Raw genomic sequence first — 18,264 nt, 5'->3', positions numbered from 1 at the left:
CCACTGCTCGGGGGATGGGCACACCAAAATCTCACAGATCACCACCAAGGAACTTACTCAACCAAATACCGCCTGTTCCCCAAAAACCTATGGAAATTAATTTTTTAAAAGCATATAGCAACAAAGACAGGAAAAGAGAGGAGAAGGAGAAGGAGGAGGGGGAGGAGGAGGGGGAGGGGAGGAAGGAAACCTATTAGGAATTTCAAGATGTCAACAGCAGAGCATGAAACCAAGCCAAGGACCTTCTGAGCAAAGGGCCCTCAGGTCGCATACCCAGAAGGCCGATCCTGTTCAAGACTTCACTTTGCCTGAGCAAGGCGGGTGCAGGACAGGGGCTGAGGGACCCCGTGGGATGCAGCCAACAGGACCCTTTCATTGAAGTACCATCCACATCCCTTACTTGAGAGGAAGGGAGGGGCACCGGGAGAAATGTTCTCTGTGTTTAGGGATTTGCAGCACACACATAATTTTTTTAAAACCCAAAAGTCAGGGCTTGGAATCTAAGAAAAGGAAATCTGAGAACAGAATGATTCTGGTTGTTCTGGAGTAACTCTCTTTTAATCTGCCGGGATTTGGGAGAAGTAAGAACATTTGGGATTCATAGTAAGATCTAAGGTCACTTTGTGCCAGTACTGTGCTACGATCTGTGGCTGCTGAGATCTACCTTAGAGCGGTCATTTTTGCCATTTTACAGAGGGGAAAACTGAGGCTAAAGGAAATGCTGTAACTTGTGTCGGGTCCAGCAGCTTAGAGCCGGAGTTGGGCACGGTGGCTCACGCCTGTAATCCCAAAATTTTGGGAGGCCAAGGCGGGCAGATCACTTGAGGCCAGGAGTTGGAGACCAGCCTGCCCAACATAGCAAAACCCCGTCTCTACTAAAAAATACAAAAATTATCCAGGTGTGGTGGCATACTCCTGTAATCCCAGCCACTCAGAAGGCTGAGGCACAAGAATCACTTGAACCCGAGAGGCAGAGGTTGCAGTGAGCCGAGATCTTGACACCACTCCAGCCTGGGGGACACAGCGAGAGTCTGTCTCAAAAAAAAAAAAAAAAGGTAGTGGAGCTTGGATTCAAACAGATGTAGTCAGACCACAAAGCCTGCCCGCCTGACCACTTTGCTCAGTGTACTGCCCCCAGGTTATGAGGCCAAGGTCGTGTAACCTGTTCATTCTGGTATTTTTGTAGCTCTGGCTAAGTTCAGGTAGAATGTGTCTGAATATATAACACCTGGGGACCAGAGAGGAAATTTGGGTGTTTTCATGGATGGATTTATAGTGGCCAAGCATCAGACAGGAGCATGAGACCTGGGTCTGTGTATTTTAGTAACAGACTCCACTAAGGCGCTGTTGAGTCTCTGACACGAAGCTGTCAGCCCGCACAGGCCTTTGGGCCATTTGCTCTCCTTGCAGTATCTCTCTACCCACCTGGAGTTGATGCTTAACAAGAAAGAAAAATACAATTTCCTTGGGCTTCAGAGTGAAATGCACTCTGAGCCGGGGACAAAAGAGGCAGCTCTGTAATAAGAGAGAATAGATATTCTGCTTCCCAGTATTTACACAGGAAAATAATTGTAAAATTCCAGAGAGTAGATTGTGAAGATAAAAGAATGCGGATATTCCAGAAGCACTTTTTATTCCAGCTCAGTTTTATTTGGGGTTCTGGGTCCACTGGCCCAACTGCTGACTGGCAGTGTCCCCAGCCCGGGAAGACAGGGTGGGTCGGATACAGGAAATGGCCATCACGTCTCTAAGGTGGACAGAACATGAGCGGGTCAGAGGGTCGGGAGCCTCCGGTCCAAGGACTCTGGGCAAGACCCTGAAAATCATTTAAGTCAGTGGCCAGAGAAAGAGGGGAGTCTAGGGAAGCTGTTCCCTGCAAAAAGACAAGAACAAGATTCCTGCTTTACCCCTTCTTTCTGCTAAATAAACAGAAATTCCAAGTATATGGAAGGAGATGCAGTAACCATCAAATATGAATGCAAATGCGTGTGCACACAAGTTGAACCTCCTGTGACATTTCCCAGAGGGTTAAAGTAACTTTCTTTTTCATCCAATGAAAGGAACCCCCTTCCTGCAGCAAGTGGATGCAGCCCTAATTACTTCCAAACATTACAGTCGGCTTCTTAGTTAACGAGCTCACTGGTCCGAAGGAGGAATGACTGCCAGGGCCCCTTCATTCCACTTCTCACCCTCCCTGGCCAAGCCTGAGGGAGAGACTGGCTGCAGCGTCCTTCCGGGCGACAGAACTCTTGGTTTTCTTTGTGCTGCAGCAAGAAGAATGGGCTTGACAGGCTCACACTGTGATCTTGAGTTGCCTGCCCCCGAAATAAGGTCCCAGCCTCCTCCGCCCTTTGCAAGGCTCTTACACATTAGTGAGCAGGAAGTGGAGTCCCGATGGGAGGCTGGGAATTTGAACGCCTTCCCATTTCAGCACTGGAGGGGAGGAAGCTCAGTTCAGCACTCCACGCAGATGGCTACCGCTCCCTCCTGAGCGCTCGCTCCTCTCCCCTCACCCGCCGCCTTCCCTGCTGGGTCCCTCTCCCCCGTCTCCACCTCTCCTCCCTCTCCTGGAAGGGAAAAGTCTGCCAAGCTGGGGACTGCCACGACCAAACCAACAAAGGCCGACCAAAGGCAGAGAACTTGAAAAGAACTTGTTTTGTTCCAGTTAAGGAACCTGCAGGAAAATCCACACCCACGTTGCCTGGTTTTAAACTGGAGAGCTGCGAGAGTGTGTGTGTGTGTGTGTGTGTGTGTGTGTGTCAGTCAAGCAAGAGGCGGAGGAGGCACAAACCACGGTCTCTGCTTTGATAAGGAGACTGCCAGCTGTGGAAAGTTAACCAGCAGACGGGGGAAGATGGCCCAGGAACCAGCCCCTCCTGAGTTTTAAACTTCGCTGTTTTCTGTCCAGATATTCCAGTGGAGACAGTTGGAAAACCTGTACTTCAGAGAAAAGAAGTTTTCCGTGGAAGTTCATGACCCACGCAGGTAAGCTTGAAAAGTCCTTTTCTTGCGGGATGGCGTGGCTCTCGGCCGGGCATGTTATTGATCTTATTATTTTGGGGCTCTTGTTGTTCATGGTCAGTTTGGAGTGGAGGGGGGCGGTCTCCCGGGGAATGGAGCTCCAATCAGGCAGTGAAACTTTCTTTTGGATTACATGTCTTGATAAATGCAGTGGGTTCGCACGTGTGTGTGTGTGTGTAAGTAGCAATCCCTGACCGTCTCATCTGGCCACATGTGTCCCTGGCTCGTGTGTGTGTGTCAGTGTGTGTGTTTTACCTGCACTGGAGGGAAGCTTTATAGCACTTTGTAACACACACCAGTAAGTCCCCATAGGAAACCTTTGCTACAGAAGAGTCTGAAGAATCGCTCCTTAGAGCTTCTACAAGTGTTTCAGGCAGGACAGTCCATGTGAAAATGAATCTGTCACCAAAGCAGTTGTGCTACATTGTTTTATTCCAGGAGCTGTAATTTTAGGATGTTAGTATCATGGGTGGATGTGAAAGAAATGAAATTATTTTTCCCTCCACCCAAAATCGTACCCCAGACAGCACCAGGGTTGTAAAAAGTCCCTGTACTCTTAGATGTGAGACAGTGCGGCCCCAGGTTGGAATACAGGGAGCCCCGAGTGGCTGGGGTCTGGGCAGCTCATACCCACTGTTTTCCTCTCTTTTTCTCCCGCTGGACCTAAAGTTATAGGCATCCCAAAAACAGCAGCGTAATTCCCTAAAACCAGGCCTGACAACTAAGAAATCGCTTTCTGTGAGGCCAGAAACATTTACAATAAGAAGGTAGCCCCGGGCAGACGAAGAAAACATCAGACTCTGCAGAGGAACGAAAGTGGATTTTAGGCGCTGTTGACGCTCCAGCTCTGGGCTTGGAAAGAGGACTTGGCACCAATTCCAGCTCACACATGGCTTCTGACACTCAAAACAAGTCGCGGTACCTCCCCATGAGCTCTGGACAGGAGGGAGACGGGGAGTACCCCGCCCAGGGCGAGGGCTTGGACCTGTGCAGTAGCCCCTGTTACTGCAGCCCATGATAACCCGGCAGGAATGAAGCCGTGCTTGCCCTCCAGGGTAATCTCCCTGAAACAGCCACTCCTGTGTAGGGGAAAAGCCTATCTCAGCACCACAGTTACTACAGGAATAGTTAGTGGAGAGCAGCTGAGAGCCTCTGCATCTCTGCAGTCAGGTGAAGATGGTAGCCTTTAACAGAAACATATTTTATCCAGTGTTTCTCAGGGACCTGCAAGGGGTGTCGTGGCCAGAAGTCCCAGTCCACAGAGCACAGATCCATCTGTGCAAGCCAAGCAGGGCAGGCAGGGAGATTTCAAAAATAATATTCCAGCCAAGAAGAAACTCACTGTTCATTTTTCAGGGGAACTGAATCGGACCATTTTCTTAGGCATATAAGAGCAGGGGAAATTTAAGTACAAAAAGAGTGAAATGAACTTTGCCACAATGGGTCAGATGCAGAAAGGGGATGCTCCATAGGATGAAAATGAGGGGCTGGGTAATCTAAGGGGCTGAGCGCAGGGAATAGACCCTCCTCCATGCCTGTGCTCTGCTGGGAATTCAGTGAACACCCAGGCACCTTGGACAAATCCTTTAACCACGCATGCGTCTATCTTCGCATGTGTGTTCGTGTTCTCTCTGCGTCTGTCACCCTGTCGGTGAGTACTGCTAAATTCTCCTTCCCAAGGCCCAGGGATATAGGAAAGAATCTAGACCTCACATGTGACTCTTCAGTGGGTCTGTCGCCTCGTAGACAGCAGTGATCAATGTCATGTTTCTTGCGAAGCTTCTGTGTCCTGTTCAGGCGCTGTGTCAGCCGTGGCAGGGAAGGAAGGAAGTCGGAAGCAGGGTCTTCTTCCTTAGCGATCTTCTAGTGTAGCTGAGAAGACAGGCAGAAGAAGGAACTTTTCTGTTGTTGTTGAGACAGGGTCTCATTCTGTCACCCACGCTGGAATGCAGTGGTGCGATCATAGCTCACTGCAGCCTCCACCTCCCAGGCTCAAGCAGTTCTCCCACCTCAGCCTCCCGAATAGCTGGGACTACAACCACACACCACCATATCCAGCATTTTTTTTTTTTTTTTTTTTTTTTGAGAGACTGGGTCTCACAGTGTTGCCCAGGCTGGTCTCAAACTCCTGAGCTAAAACGATCCTCCCATCTTGGCATCCCAAAGTGCTGGGATTATGGGCGTGAGCCACTGCCTGGAACCTGCCGAGAAGAAGGAACTCTTGGAATGTCACAAGAAACAAAGGAACCTGCTCTAGAGGACAAGTAGCTAGTATACAGGAGAGGCAGGATTTGAACCTAGGAGGTCTGGCCCGGAGCTCATGCACTTTCTCTACTGTACAGAAGGGCCAGCTATCGTGGGCCATGAAGGGTGAAGGACAGGGTCGCCAGAGGCCTGGCTGGTCAGGAAGGGAGAGGCTTGCCAGGAAGGAGAGGTCTGAGTGGGACCTGGAGGGGTAACTAGGATTAAAGCCATGTGGTGGGCCCTCAGGGTGATATAAATGTCAGGTGGGAGCTTCTCAATTAGGATAAAGAAATGAGGGAGGGTCTGGCTGGAGGAAGGAGCAGATCTGTCTCCTCCCAGGCACACTCGCTCTGAGTACACCGAGTTAGCCTGCAGACAGGTAGGAATGGGGGAGAGGCCCAGGGAGGCCGGAGGTGGAGACCCGGGATGACTTCAGCATTAAAGACACACAAGGAAAGGAAATGGCTTCAGGTCAGTCACTTGGCATGGTGGCAGAGCCAGAGCTATGAGCTGTAAGGTCTTTCTTGCACTCAGTTCTCTTTTTCACATCCTAGTGGTGCCTTTTTTCTCTTGTATTGGTAGTTTTCTCTTGTATTTCACATATTCATGAGCCACGTGTGAGTGTGTTACACGCATAGAACATGGAATGATCAAGGCAGGGTATGTGGGGTATCTATGGCCTTGAGTGTTTACTTTTTTTTTTTCTTTTGAGACGGAGTCTCACTCTGTCCCCAGGCTGGAGTGCAGTGGTGCGATCTCGGTTCACTGCACCCTCCACCTTCCAAGTTCAAGCAATTCTCCTTCCTCAGCCTCCCAAGTAGCTGAGACTACAGGTGTGCGCCACCACGCCCAGCTAATTTTTGTATTTTTAGTAGAGACGGGATTTCACTATGTTGGCCAGGATGGTCTCGATCTCTTGACCTCGTGATCCGCCCGCCTCAGTGTTGACTATTTTTACGTTGGTATCACTGCACGTCCTCTCTTCCAGTTACTTTGAAATGAAACTTGTGGTGCTTTTTAAGTTGAATGTGTCGTCCTATTGCTTGTGGCCTTGCTTATTTGAGGTTAGGGAAGAGGAATGTGATTGGCCTCATGTTAGTTTGGTGTTCCGGGCTCAGCCCCTCCCCCAAGCCAGGCAGGGAGTCAGAACCGCAGTAATAGGATGGGCAGCGCCAGATGCAGTCATTTAATGAAGATGGAATTGATGGGAATCATTGAGGGCAGAGGCTGCTTTCTGGGCCGATGGGCTCAGGTGTGATTGCACCATTCCCTGTGGCGTACCAGACAAACACTGGGCACTTTCTCCCCCTGGGCATCCTAACTCAATGCTTAGCTTCATTCCTGAGCTTCTCCAGGCTGGGCCAACATTTCACTTCTAAGGTTTGGGCAAAATAGGAAGGGCCTGAAGCGAAAGATGAGGAAAGGAGATAAAGTAGTAATAGAGCAGGAGAAGAACTCTGAGTATCTGATTTAGACACTCTGGGGAACTACCCGGACCTGACCAGCCACTTACCTCTTCTGCCCTCCTGGTACCTGAGAAATGGAGGTACCTAGCCTTGCACCGCCTTTCAAGATACTTTTGTCTCATTCAGCTTTTCTGAGGGGGAAAAAAGCCATTCATTTATTTCCAAGAGCAGCAACTGCTATGGAAGCCAAGCTGGGAGCACAGATCCCTGTTTTCTTTTAAATTTAGCGAGACTGGGGAGGGACTCCCCCCTCACTCTCACTGGCTCCTTTTTTCAATTATTTTCAACTGTGCGCTCTTTCACGTGCTGGCTTTTTTTTTTCTTCACTTTTGTTTGAACCGAAGGGAGAAAAAAACCTGTGTAGACTCAGTGTCATTACCCACCAGATTTGAATTTCTCCTTAAAAGTGAGGGTGAAGAAGACTCCACTTTAAATCTTTAGCTCCCCCAAAGTAAGATATTGCCTGGCAGCTTTGTTTTCTTTGAGGGAAAATTAGCCATGAAAGAAAATGTTACTATTTGCAAGTGCTGATCACCCCCAGGTTTCTTCCAAATTAGATACGTTAGTCTTGAGAACACACATTTTGTTTCTGATGTCCAGGTAAAAGGCCCCAAATCCCAGCCCACCTTCCCATCAACTTGTCACACATTTGCGCGCACACACACACATGCAAACACACATTCTCAGATTTCATTTGCAAAATAATCTGCCTATCCTATAAAATATACTTCACTAAGAGCATGACCATATAAGTCCTCCTAACTCCATGAATGTGGTGGATTACATGGAGATCAGCAGTTCCTGTTTTCACTTTTAAAGTCTGATTACTCCATTTAGGTTTAAAAATGTATAGAGAAGGCCAGGCACAGTGGCTCACGCCTGTAATTCGAGCACTTTGGGAGGCCAAGGCAGGTGGATCACCTGAGGCCAGGAGTTCCAGACCAGCCTGATGAAACCCTGTCTCTACTAAAACTACAAAAAATTAGCACAGCGTGGCGTGGACACCTGTCATCCCAGCTACTTAGGAGGCGGAGGCAGGAGAATCGCTTGAACCTGGGAGGTGGAGGCGGAGGTTGCAGTGAGCCGAGATCGTGCCACCACACTTCAGCCTGGGCAACGGAGCAAGACTCCGTCTGGAAGAGAGAGAAAAAAAAAAAAAAAAAGTATAGACAGAAGTTGGGGGAATTCGGGGTGGGCACATTTCTCTCTGCCTTTCCTCTCCTGATTGTTTGTACCCTCCCTGCCCTCTGAATAGATTAGAAATTGATCACCAAATCTTCAAGGAACATTGGGTTAGTTATGTAAGAAGTCCCGATTCCCTGGGACACTGTAGCCTGTGGTGATTAGAAAATAATTTACTCATCCCCACCGCTGGCACATTTCCTGTCTCACAGGGAGCATCACTGAAGGTTTTCCTGTCTGCGAAGTTTGTCTGGGCCCAGTGCCACGTCCAGGATCGAAAAAGGACCATCCAGTGACCTAGAATGACCCATCTTATCCCAGACAAGGCCGAGACTTGGCCAAATTCTCAACTCTAGGGAGTCAGAAAATCAGAAGGTGGCCTTTGCCAGCCAGTGTCTCTGAGGTGTGTGTGAGTGTGTGTGTGCCTGAGTGTGTGTGCGTGTGTGTGCGCGCGTCTAGGTATGTGTGAGAGCTCAGCTGTCAACTTTCAGCCAGGGCTTCTAGGACCCAGTGGGTTCTCTACAGAAGCTGTTGACTGAGAAATGGTTTCTCTCAACAGAAATGGGTTTGAACCTTGTGATTCTTGCTTCCCCAGGGCTTCAGTGACAAGGAGGACGTTTGGGCACAGCGGCATTGCAGTGCACACGTGGTATGCATGTCCAGCATTGATCAAGTCCATCTGGGCTATGGCCATAAGCCAACATCAGTTCTATCTGGACAGGAAGCAGAGTAAGGTGAGTGACCAGACCTCTCACCAAGCCCTCAGCCAGCTTAAGAGCAACCGGGCCATTGTCTGCCTCTCTCGGTTTAGGAATGAGAATCGGACGGGTTGGGGAGGTACCATGTCCCTTGCCCGGGTCCGTACCTTGCACAGGTACAGGCTTGCCTCTTAGGGTTACAGGTGGGAGGGTTGAGACCAGCTCTTCAAGAGGGCACATTCCATGCAGCTTGGTCTAGGGGGCTCTGACCACCATCGAGTGGCTCAAGCTGCTGACTACAGCCAGCTAGGCCCCTTTTGAGGAATTCCCACTGTGCTTTTGGCCCTCGGGAGACTCCCCTAGCAGTGTGAAGGCAAGCCCTTTTTGGTGTTTAAACAGTGCTGTACTATCTTCGTTTTGAAAAGAAAAAAGTAATCGTTCTCAAGGAATAGACACCACCTAACTGTTTAGGGTAATTGCTGTGAAAACCCTCAGGCAGTTCTAACTGCCAAGTCCTTTTTTTTTTTTTTTTTTAAATGCAAAACTGGAAATGTTTAAAAAAAAAAAAAAAAAGCAACCGCCCTGTTTCCCTAAGGTAGACCTAGAGCCTGGGGCCTTGGTAAACAGTCCTCCTCCAAGGAGATGTCACCACCCCCGACTCTGGGCACGCAGCTGCGTTTTCTGGTGGGTGAGAGGATGACGTCTCCTTGGTTCACACGGGGCTTATATCAACACTCTGCCCCCTCTTCCTCCAGCCCTGTCTCCCCAGACTCCCCTGTCAGCCCCCCACAAGCAGCTCCCATTCATTCTCCCTCGGGAAGAGCCCTGCCAAGATGGCCCTGCAGCTTCTGTCAAGATCCTGCTGGCTTTGGCTTGGGGAATACAGACTGAGGTCACCCTGGGCCCCGGGCTAGTGATTTCTAGCAGTTACTGAGGATTTCCCTCCATTGTGTGAGTTGTTGGGAGAAGGTGGCAGGACGCTCCACTTACTGGGCACAAGGGTCACTGCATCGGTGCCCTCTCGGGTTCTTTCTCTTTTGCCATCTTATCCATATTTTAAGGGGTTTCTCTTTTTCTGGGGAAGAGGAGAGTGAGCGAGTTGGGGATCAAGGGGGAGGTGATAAGAGAAAGATAGAAAAGAGGACAGGGCTGGGCACAGTGGCTCACTTCTCTAGTCCCAGCACTTCGGGAGGCCAAGGCAGGAGGATCACTTGAGCTCAGGAATTTGAGACAAGCCTGGGCAACATAGTGAGACCCTCGTCTCTACTAAAAGAAAAAAAAGAGAACAGGAAGAAATGAAACAATCCTTTTAGTTATAATTCAGTTTTAAATCGGGGTCTGTCCCCTGCAGCCATCATTTTCTCCTTTGTAAAATATTTTGTCCTCTACTTCTTTCTGACCCCCTTTTTGGTCATTTTCTGGGATGAATGAGTGCAGGACAGAGAATTTCTGTTGTTAGGAATAATGAGAGTATTCTCCACAGCTCTCCTGGCATTGATGGGTCCTAGTCCTAGCACAAGAATTTGAAGTTCGATTAGATCAAAAGAAATGGGGCCAAAGTGTTTTTGACTCATGCTTGATATTGACACAGTGGGTGGGTGTCAGGGTTTTGCAGTCCAGGGGCAAGAGTTGGAGGTGGACACCTGAGAACATTAATTTCATCCTCTGTGGTTGGGTGATGGATGCTGCAGGTTAGGGGATTGGGCAATGCTCCTGAACCCCACTGCCAATTCCCCTTGAGGGCAGACCCCCCACTCACTACCACAGTGTGGAAGGAGGAAAACGCGTATCTCGCCTTGAGGATAGCACAGCGTTGGCTGTTCAAGCTCCTCCCCTCTGCTCTGGTTTTTGCATAGGGGGTCTCTTGAGCATCTCAAGAAGCTTGTTTTATGGCTTTCCCACCACACCCTGGAAGACGGTCTCCTGCAGTTGGCAAGCCTTGTTATTCAACAGGCTAACAGGTCAACTCACTGACACAGCAAGTACATCTTAAAGAGAAATGATTGGCCAGGCGCCATGGCTCATGCCTGTAATCCCAGTACTTTGGGAGGCCGAGGAGGGCTGATCACTTGAGGTCAGGAGTTCGAGACCAGCCTGGCAAACATGAGGAAACCCCATCTTTAGTAAAAGTACAAAAAAAAAAAAAAATAGTCGAGCATCGTGGCAGGCACCTGTAATCTCAGCTACTGGGGAGGCTGAGGCAGGAGAATTGCTTGAACCCGGGAGGCAGAGGTTGCAGTGAGCTGAGATCACATCACTGCACTCCAGCCTGGTTGACGGAGTGAGACTCCATCTCAAAAAAGAAAAAAGAAAAAATAATTATTGTAGATGACTTAGTAACAAGACGTGTCTTTTAGGAGGCAAAACCAAATGCCCATAGCATCAGGAATGTTTCAGCTGTCCCTTTTGTAAAAGTAACTCTTGGGGACTGAAGAAAATGCCCACGCTCCCAGGAGGACAAGGAGAACATTTCCCAGGAAGCCTGGCACGCTCACATATGCCCTAGAGCCCTCACACTTCTCACAGGACCCGGTTCCCCAGCCTGCAGTGCTAGGTGAGGATCGCGACCCTCTACGTGGGAACTGGAGGCCTCTTTTCCAGCTCTGGGACCCTGGGTGGGTCTTTCATCATTGGTGCTTTCCTTCCCCAATTAGCAGCAAAGGAAATTCCTGACCTCAACTAGTGATTGGTCAAATGGCACCACGTTTGTGAACTTGCTTGAGGAAATACGTGCCATCTTTTACTAATGTCATTGTTAATCCAGCATACTATCCCTGGCCAACACTTGCTTGAAGTTTAAATTCTCTAAAAGGTCCGCAAATTAAATCAGAGATGATGACATACCCTTTGGGAATTACATTACAACACCTTTTTGTTTCCGGAATGTTCTTTATGGAACAGTGATGTGATTCATCTCTGATGGGCAGCACGGCCTCTGGGTGAGTGATGGCCGACCGGGCTGGGACAGAGAGCTTCGTAATATTTCTAGGCAGCCAGTTCTGGCTGGCATCCTGGTCACTGCTCACACTCTACTATACTGGGACGTGCCAACCATTCCTTTCTCTGAAGAGCTTCAGCAAAGCCCAGGCCCCCTAAATGGTGTTTATCAACCCCAAAGAGACCAGTGCAAGGGTGGGGAGCCATGAGCGTTCAGGGGCTTCCCTGACACTCGGTTATTTTCTTCTTTCAGGGTCACTGTGCAAATCATTTAAGGAAATCTCTCCTCCTTTCTCTCTGCCTGTCTCTCCCCCCGCCGCCCTTCCTCCCTCCATCAGCTCTCCATGCATATGCATCAAGAAACCATTCTACCATCTAAGACAGGGCGGAGGGAGGCTGTGCTGGTTGGTTATTTGTAGCTCCTTCAGAATGAGAAGCTGCACAGGCACCAATTGTAATTGGTAACTTCTATGCTGACCCCAGAGATCAGAAATGTTGTCTGCTAGATCCCAGCAGCCTCTGAAGCCCAGAGCCAAGGAATGTCTTAGAGACTTTGCAGGAAAATATTTGAAAGCTCAAAATGTTTAGAGTCAACATTAGACACTTTTCCCTCTGAACTCAGAGTGGGGACTTCTTGAATTGGCCCCCAATCCAAACGTCTTTCCTTCTTCCTAGTCTTTTTTGTTTCTCCCTGATGCAGTTCTCCATTTTATTTAGGGTCCAAGGGGGACAGGGACATTGAAGTTTTGTTCCCACAGTGTCAGTCAGAAGACTGAGTCACATGTATCAGGCAAGACTTCCAGAGCAAAATGTTCTGGAGTCTGGGGACTCCTTAAGGTCGGCCCAGAGACCTGCCTTTGCAAAGAGAGACTCTCCCCGACAATGCCCATGTCCTCCCGGTCCTCTCCCCCGAGTCTGTTATGTCACTGTGATATTTCCATTCTAGAAAGAATCCAGGCCGGGCACAGTGGCTCATGGCTGTGATCCCAGCACTTTGGGACGCTGAGTCGGGCGGATCACCTGAGGTCAGGGGTTTGACACGAGCCTGGCCAACATGGCAAAACCCCGTATCTACTAAAAATACAAAAATGAGCCAGGCGTGGTGTCCCACACGTGTAGTCCCAGCTACTTGGGAGGCTGAGGCAGGAGAATTGCTTGAACCCGGGAGGCAGAGGTTGCAGTGAGCCGAGATCGCGCCACTGCACTCCAGCTGGGCAACAGAGTAAGACTCTGTCTCAAAAAAAAAAAAAAAAATCCAGTGGCTTCCTAAAGCTTCCAGGAATCTAGTCTCTTTTAGGAAGGATGCCTTTTGTTTCCATATTTTTGTTTTAAGAATGATGTGTGGCAAGAGTTCTGGTATGACAAGGGGGACAAGTTTTTCATGTGATTTATGAAGTCCTCAAAACATCTGGTTGGGCCATCAGTCTAACCTCGGTTAGCAAATTACAGCCAGGCCCTAATGCAGATCCTATTCTTACTGCAATGGCCTTTACATAAATTATCTACTTTAGTTATCTCAACTCTGGGATGTGGATTTTAAGACCTCCATTTTACAAATGCATATCTGAGGATCAGGAAGGTGAAGGGTCAAAGTCCGATAGTGATTCACTGGGAAGAGCCAAGGTTCTAATTCAGGTCTTTTTTTGAGACAGAGTCTCACTCTAGCACCCAGACTGGAATGAGATCAGGCAGTGGCGTGATCTCGACTCACTGCAACCTCCGCCTCCTGGGTTCAAGAGATTCTTCTGCCTCAGCCTTCCAAGTAGCTGGGATTACAGGCATGCACCACCACGCACGGCTTATTTTCATATTTTTAGTAGAGACAGCGTTTTGCCATATTGGCCAGGCTGGTCTCAAATACCTGGCCTCAAGTGATCCACCCACCTCGGCCTACCCAAAGTGCTGGGATTACAGGCTTGAGCCACCACGCCCGGCTCTAACTCAGGTCATTCTGACTTCAGAGCCCAGACCCTTCGCCCAGCGCTGAATTGGTCTAGGCCTTCATGAGTTATTGTTACATCACTGTTTGGGAGTGGGCTACTTTTTATTAGAACCTGGGTCTCCGTAACAGAGTGGTGCAGTAAGAAAGGAAGTCATGGATTGTACTGGCCATGCTTGCTTAGAGGGTAAAACTCAACCAGATGGGTGCAATTGATAGGCTGTGTCAAATTGAAATCAAAGGCCCTTTTCCTTCCTTCTGCGGCAAGCCAAAATCCTTCGAGGGCCTGGCAGCCAGGATTGTTTTATGAACAAGAAAACTCGCCTGAGGAAGTCGTCTTGGGTCTGAATGCAAGGAAAAACGTTGAGGTTAGGAAGGAAGCATAAGTCGAGGAAAGGCTCATGGGGTGGGGAGGAGGAGGAGGAAGAAGACAGTTCACACTAGGTGAAGAAAACAAGCACCATGTCTCAGCGTTTCCTCCCGCCCACGGACTTCCATCATGTTAACATGAGGTCGGAAGTTGTCCTTGCCAGTGTGGACAGCAACATCGAGGGCAGAGGAAGCGCAGAGCTGCAGGCAGTCAGACAGCCCTGGCTGGACAGTAAGGGCCCCTGGGCGCGGAAGGAAGGCTGTACACAGGGCATCTAGGAGCGGTGGGTCCACACCCCTCCATGGTCTTCGCTACTGCCCCCACACCTGCTTTCTCCTGTGTGGGAACGACCTTGCGTTCCACAGGCCTGGCAGGAAGCTACAATGATCAACCTCACCCAGTTCCACCCATGCGTGTGCTGTAGACGGTGGCCACAGAAAGGACAGATGAGCAAGTGACCATTTCTAGTTGTTGTCATGAAGTTCGGCGTACTGGCAAAGCCTGTTGCCCAAGCACACTCACAAAAAGTTGATTTCCTGAAGAAGAAAACAAGCAGACATTTGACACACGTGTGGGAAATGCAAACACGTCGTCACTACCGAAGGTGGAAACTGGAGCAGGTAGCCTTATAAAAACCACTGCTTTAACCACTGCTTTGGCTGGGCGCAGTGGCTCATGCCTATAATTCCAGCACTTTAGGCTGCTGCGGCAGGCAGATCACTTGAGGTCAGGAGTTTGAGACCAACCTGGCCAACACGGCAAAACCCTGTCTCTTCTAAAAACACAAAAATTAGCTGGGCGTGGTGGTGGACACCTGTAATCCCAACTACTTAGGAGACTGAGGCAGGAGAACCACTTGAACCCAGGAGGCGGAGGTTGCAGTGAGCCAAGACTGGGCCACCGCACTCCAGCCTGGGTGACCGAGACTCTGTCTCCAAAAATAAAATAAAATAAATTTAAAAACCACTGCTTTTAGGAATGTAAATGCGAACACAGACCTTTTTTCTAATTATTCTCTCCTGCTGTGACTTTTAACCAAATAGAGCCAATCAACGTGGATTAAAGGGAGTGTCGGGCACACGCACTTAGGTGTCAAAATACAAGCAAAGCACCATGTCACACATTCATTGGTGGGACCCCAGAATCCAAATGAGCAGTTTTTCCACAATCATGTACCCTGTGATTGCAAGTCTAAAGAGCTGTCATTGTCATTTCTCTCTCTTTTTTTTTAAGAGACAGGGTCTCACTTTGTTGCCCAGGCTGGGGTGCAATGGTGCAATCACAGCTCACTGCAGCCTCCAACTCCGGGGCTCAAGCAGTCCTCCTGTCTCAGTCTCCCAAGTAGCTGGGACTACAGGCATGCACCACCACACCTGGCTAATTTTTTTATTTTTTGTAGAGATGGGATCCTGCTATGTTGCCCAAGCTGGAGAACCACTGTCACTTCTCCATCAGCTAAACTTTCTGTGACCACATGGCAAACCATTTAAGAGGCTTAGTTTATGTCTTTCACAACACTGAAAACCATTTTATCCTCCTTGTTTAAGCACCAAATAATTATAACCACGGTGTTTATTGAGAGCTGTGTGCCAGGAAGACAAGGAGGAAGAAGGGAGGACAGGGGAGTTGAGAGGGGAGGAACACCCTTCCCACACTTTCTCTCCTTTGACCCGAACCAACCCCTGGGTGCTGTGTGGCATCTACCCTGTTTTGTGGCTGGGAATAATAAGGTTCAATGAGACTGTCACTTTTCCTAAATCAGGACATAGTCTTAAGCACACCGCAGTGCAGCCTACAGAATCAGAGGCTTAGAACATCCTCCCTCGGTGCAGCTCTCGAGCTGCTTCTGCTCTTTGCAGAGAGTTTTGGTGATTAATGATTAGGCCAAGGGACACAAACAAAAATGCTGCACGTCAGTCAGGGAGATAAGTCCCTTTGTGGAATGTCAAGACGGTGAGCAGGGGCAGGCGAGGGATGACTGTCCCCTCCGCAAGGTGAGCGTCACTTCTTTGACCTGCTTCCCTTTCCATTCCAGTCCAAAATCCATGCGGCACGCAGCCTGAGTGAGATCGCCATCGACCTGACCGAGACGGGGACGCTGAAGACCTCGAAGCTGGCCAACATGGGCAGCAAGGGGAAGATCATCAGCGGCAGCAGCGGCAGCCTGCTGTCTTCAGGTAGGCAGAGGCCAGCTGGAGGGATGCCCCCCTGAGCATGGCTGGGACCCCAGAGGAGACCCAGGAAGGTGGGGAGAGCTGCAGCAGGGGAGACTGCTGGACGAGCTGCTCCAAAGCTGGCTCTGCTTTCCAGACCAAGGTTGGGATCCAAATGCGAATCTGAGAAAACTGCTCCGAAGCATCAAATAATGGAAGGGGAAAAAAAAAATCAGTAGAACCACGCAGTGCAGGAAGGCCTGCTGGTCACACTTAAGTGTCTTCAGGTATCCCCCAGAGCCTTTCAGAATGCCAATGGCAAGCTGTCGGGAATGTCAGGTCCAAGGGTGGACAAGTGGAGTCCGCTCATGTACCCACTCGTGTGTTGTGAATTTCAGGATCTGGTGCCAGGAGACACTGCATTCTACTCCCAGGTGGGTTTCTCCGGCTTTTACAAATGCAGAATACTCTGTCCACCGTGTCACAGGGCGTGGTTTCTCCATTCAGGGCCTTTTGAAATTGCGAGTCAGAGATCTGGTTCCGCCGTCCGCTTCCGCCAGCCTTGGCCAAGTCATTTTGTCTTTTGATGTTGGGAGGGACAGAGGAGTTCCAAGGTCCTGGATCTGGCTGACTTAAAAAGGGGGGTGCCATTCACTGAAATGGCAGGAGGAGGAGTGGGTTTGAAGGAAGGAGGGGAGGGAGGGAGGCAGCTGTGGTTTAGAAATGTTAGAAAAGTGCATTGTGGCCAGGCATGGTGGCTCACACCTGTAATCTGGGCACTATGGGAGGCCGACGCTGGAGAATCACTTGAGGCCAAGGAGTTTAAGACCAGCCTGGGCAACATAGTGAGACCCCATCTCTACCAAAAAAAAAAAAAAAAAAAGGTGTGGTGGCACATCACCCATAGTTCCAGCTGCTTGGGAAGCTAAGTAGGGAGGAGCGCTGAGCCCTGAAGGTTGAGGCTGCAGTGAGCAATGCACTGCACTCCAGCCTGGGTGACGGAGTGAGAGCCTGTCTCAAAAAACAAAACAAAAAGAAAAGTGCAACATGAGAAAAAACCTGATTGATGTAGGAACCGTGCAGCTGTCTCTGAGCCATGCGAAGAAGGCAAGAAGCCTTCCCTGGTAATTTATATTACTATATATAGTGGCTGTAAACAATAACAAAAAGGAAAAGACAGGAGAGGGAGAGGAGCTAAAAATTGTCTCATTAGCTTCTGGGCTGGTGTGATCCAATCATAGCCAGGAAAAAGTTTAAAGGACCAGAGAGAGGACAGACATCCTTCCTGGACTGAGAGGCGAGGTTACTGTTCTGGTGAGTGGAGCATTAAGTTCAGGGCCCCTCCTTGGACAGGCTGAGGCCCTGAGGGGACCTTAGCAGTGTGTTCACACAGTCATGTGTTTTCATAAAAATCTGTGAACATAATACATTTTGTATTATTTTTCTTAAATAGAACCGATAAAGGCCGGTGCGGTGGCTCACGCCTGTAATCTCAGCACTTTGGGAGGCCGAGGCAGGTGGATCACCTGAGGTCAGGAGTTAGAGACCCATCTGGCCAACATAGTGAAACCTCATCTCTACTAAAAATACAAAAATTAGCTGAGTGCAGTGGTGCGCACCTGTAATTCCACTACTCAGGAGGCTGAGGCAGGAGAAACACTTGAACCCAGGAGGCAGAGGTTGCAGTGAGCAGAGATTGTGCCACTGCACTCTAGCCTGGGCGACAGAGCAAGACTCTGCCTCAAAAAAAAAAAAAAAACCATTAAAATTATATAAGCTTCAAGCCCCATAAACCTAGATCTGCCTCTGCCACATCACCTGGGGTTCACTGTCAACCCCTCCCTGCCTTAGGTTCTTCGAAAATGTGACATCCAAAAAAGTGGGCTTAACGCTCATTCTTTCTGAGGCTTGGGAGTTTGCCATGAAGACTGCAGAGAATGTTGTCCTCAGGGATCAAAGAGAATGAAATTCAAAGCCCAAGACCCCTACCTCGAATTACAGCCGCTCCCAGTCTCCTGCTGAATGACCCAGAGCAGAGTCAGAGCCAACACCTTGTTTGTGTTTTAAACACAACCTACAGTCGTTTTTTCCTAACCCCGGGAAAACCCAGTGTCAGATTAGAAAGGCTGCATCTCTCAGCCCACCTTCCGCCTAGCACAGGGAATCTGGCTGACTTCAGCTTGGATTCTTGAAGCTCAGTGGTTCTCAAACTTCGGCGTGCATCGGAAACGCTTAGAGGGCTTGTGAAAACACC

General features: G+C 49.4%; 1 protein-coding gene across 23 annotated transcripts in view; it reads left to right on the top strand.

Moving 5' to 3' along the window:
* FRMD4A (FERM domain containing 4A) overlaps positions 1–18,264 on the top strand; it is a 379,365-nt gene that overhangs the window by 315,286 nt on the left and 45,815 nt on the right. For 13 of the 23 annotated variants that reach the window (XM_077945785.1, XM_015146511.3, XM_015146514.3 and 10 more), the window contains exons 12-14: positions 2,909–2,985; positions 8,509–8,647; positions 15,893–16,034. In XM_077945785.1, coding sequence (XP_077801911.1) covers positions 2,909–2,985; positions 8,509–8,647; positions 15,893–16,034 — 358 coding nt within the window. Of the gene's footprint in view, positions 1–2,451; positions 2,665–2,908; positions 2,986–8,508; positions 8,648–15,892; positions 16,035–16,408; positions 16,445–18,264 lie in introns of those variants that run through there. The other 10 variants (XM_015146507.3, XM_077945777.1, XM_077945779.1 and 7 more) reach the window with 2 other exon arrangements.

Source organism: Macaca mulatta, chromosome 9 (genome assembly GCF_049350105.2).
Source record: "Macaca mulatta isolate MMU2019108-1 chromosome 9, T2T-MMU8v2.0, whole genome shotgun sequence".
Classification (NCBI taxonomy): domain Eukaryota; kingdom Metazoa; phylum Chordata; class Mammalia; order Primates; family Cercopithecidae; genus Macaca; species Macaca mulatta.
This window is presented reverse-complemented; position numbering and strand designations above follow the sequence as displayed.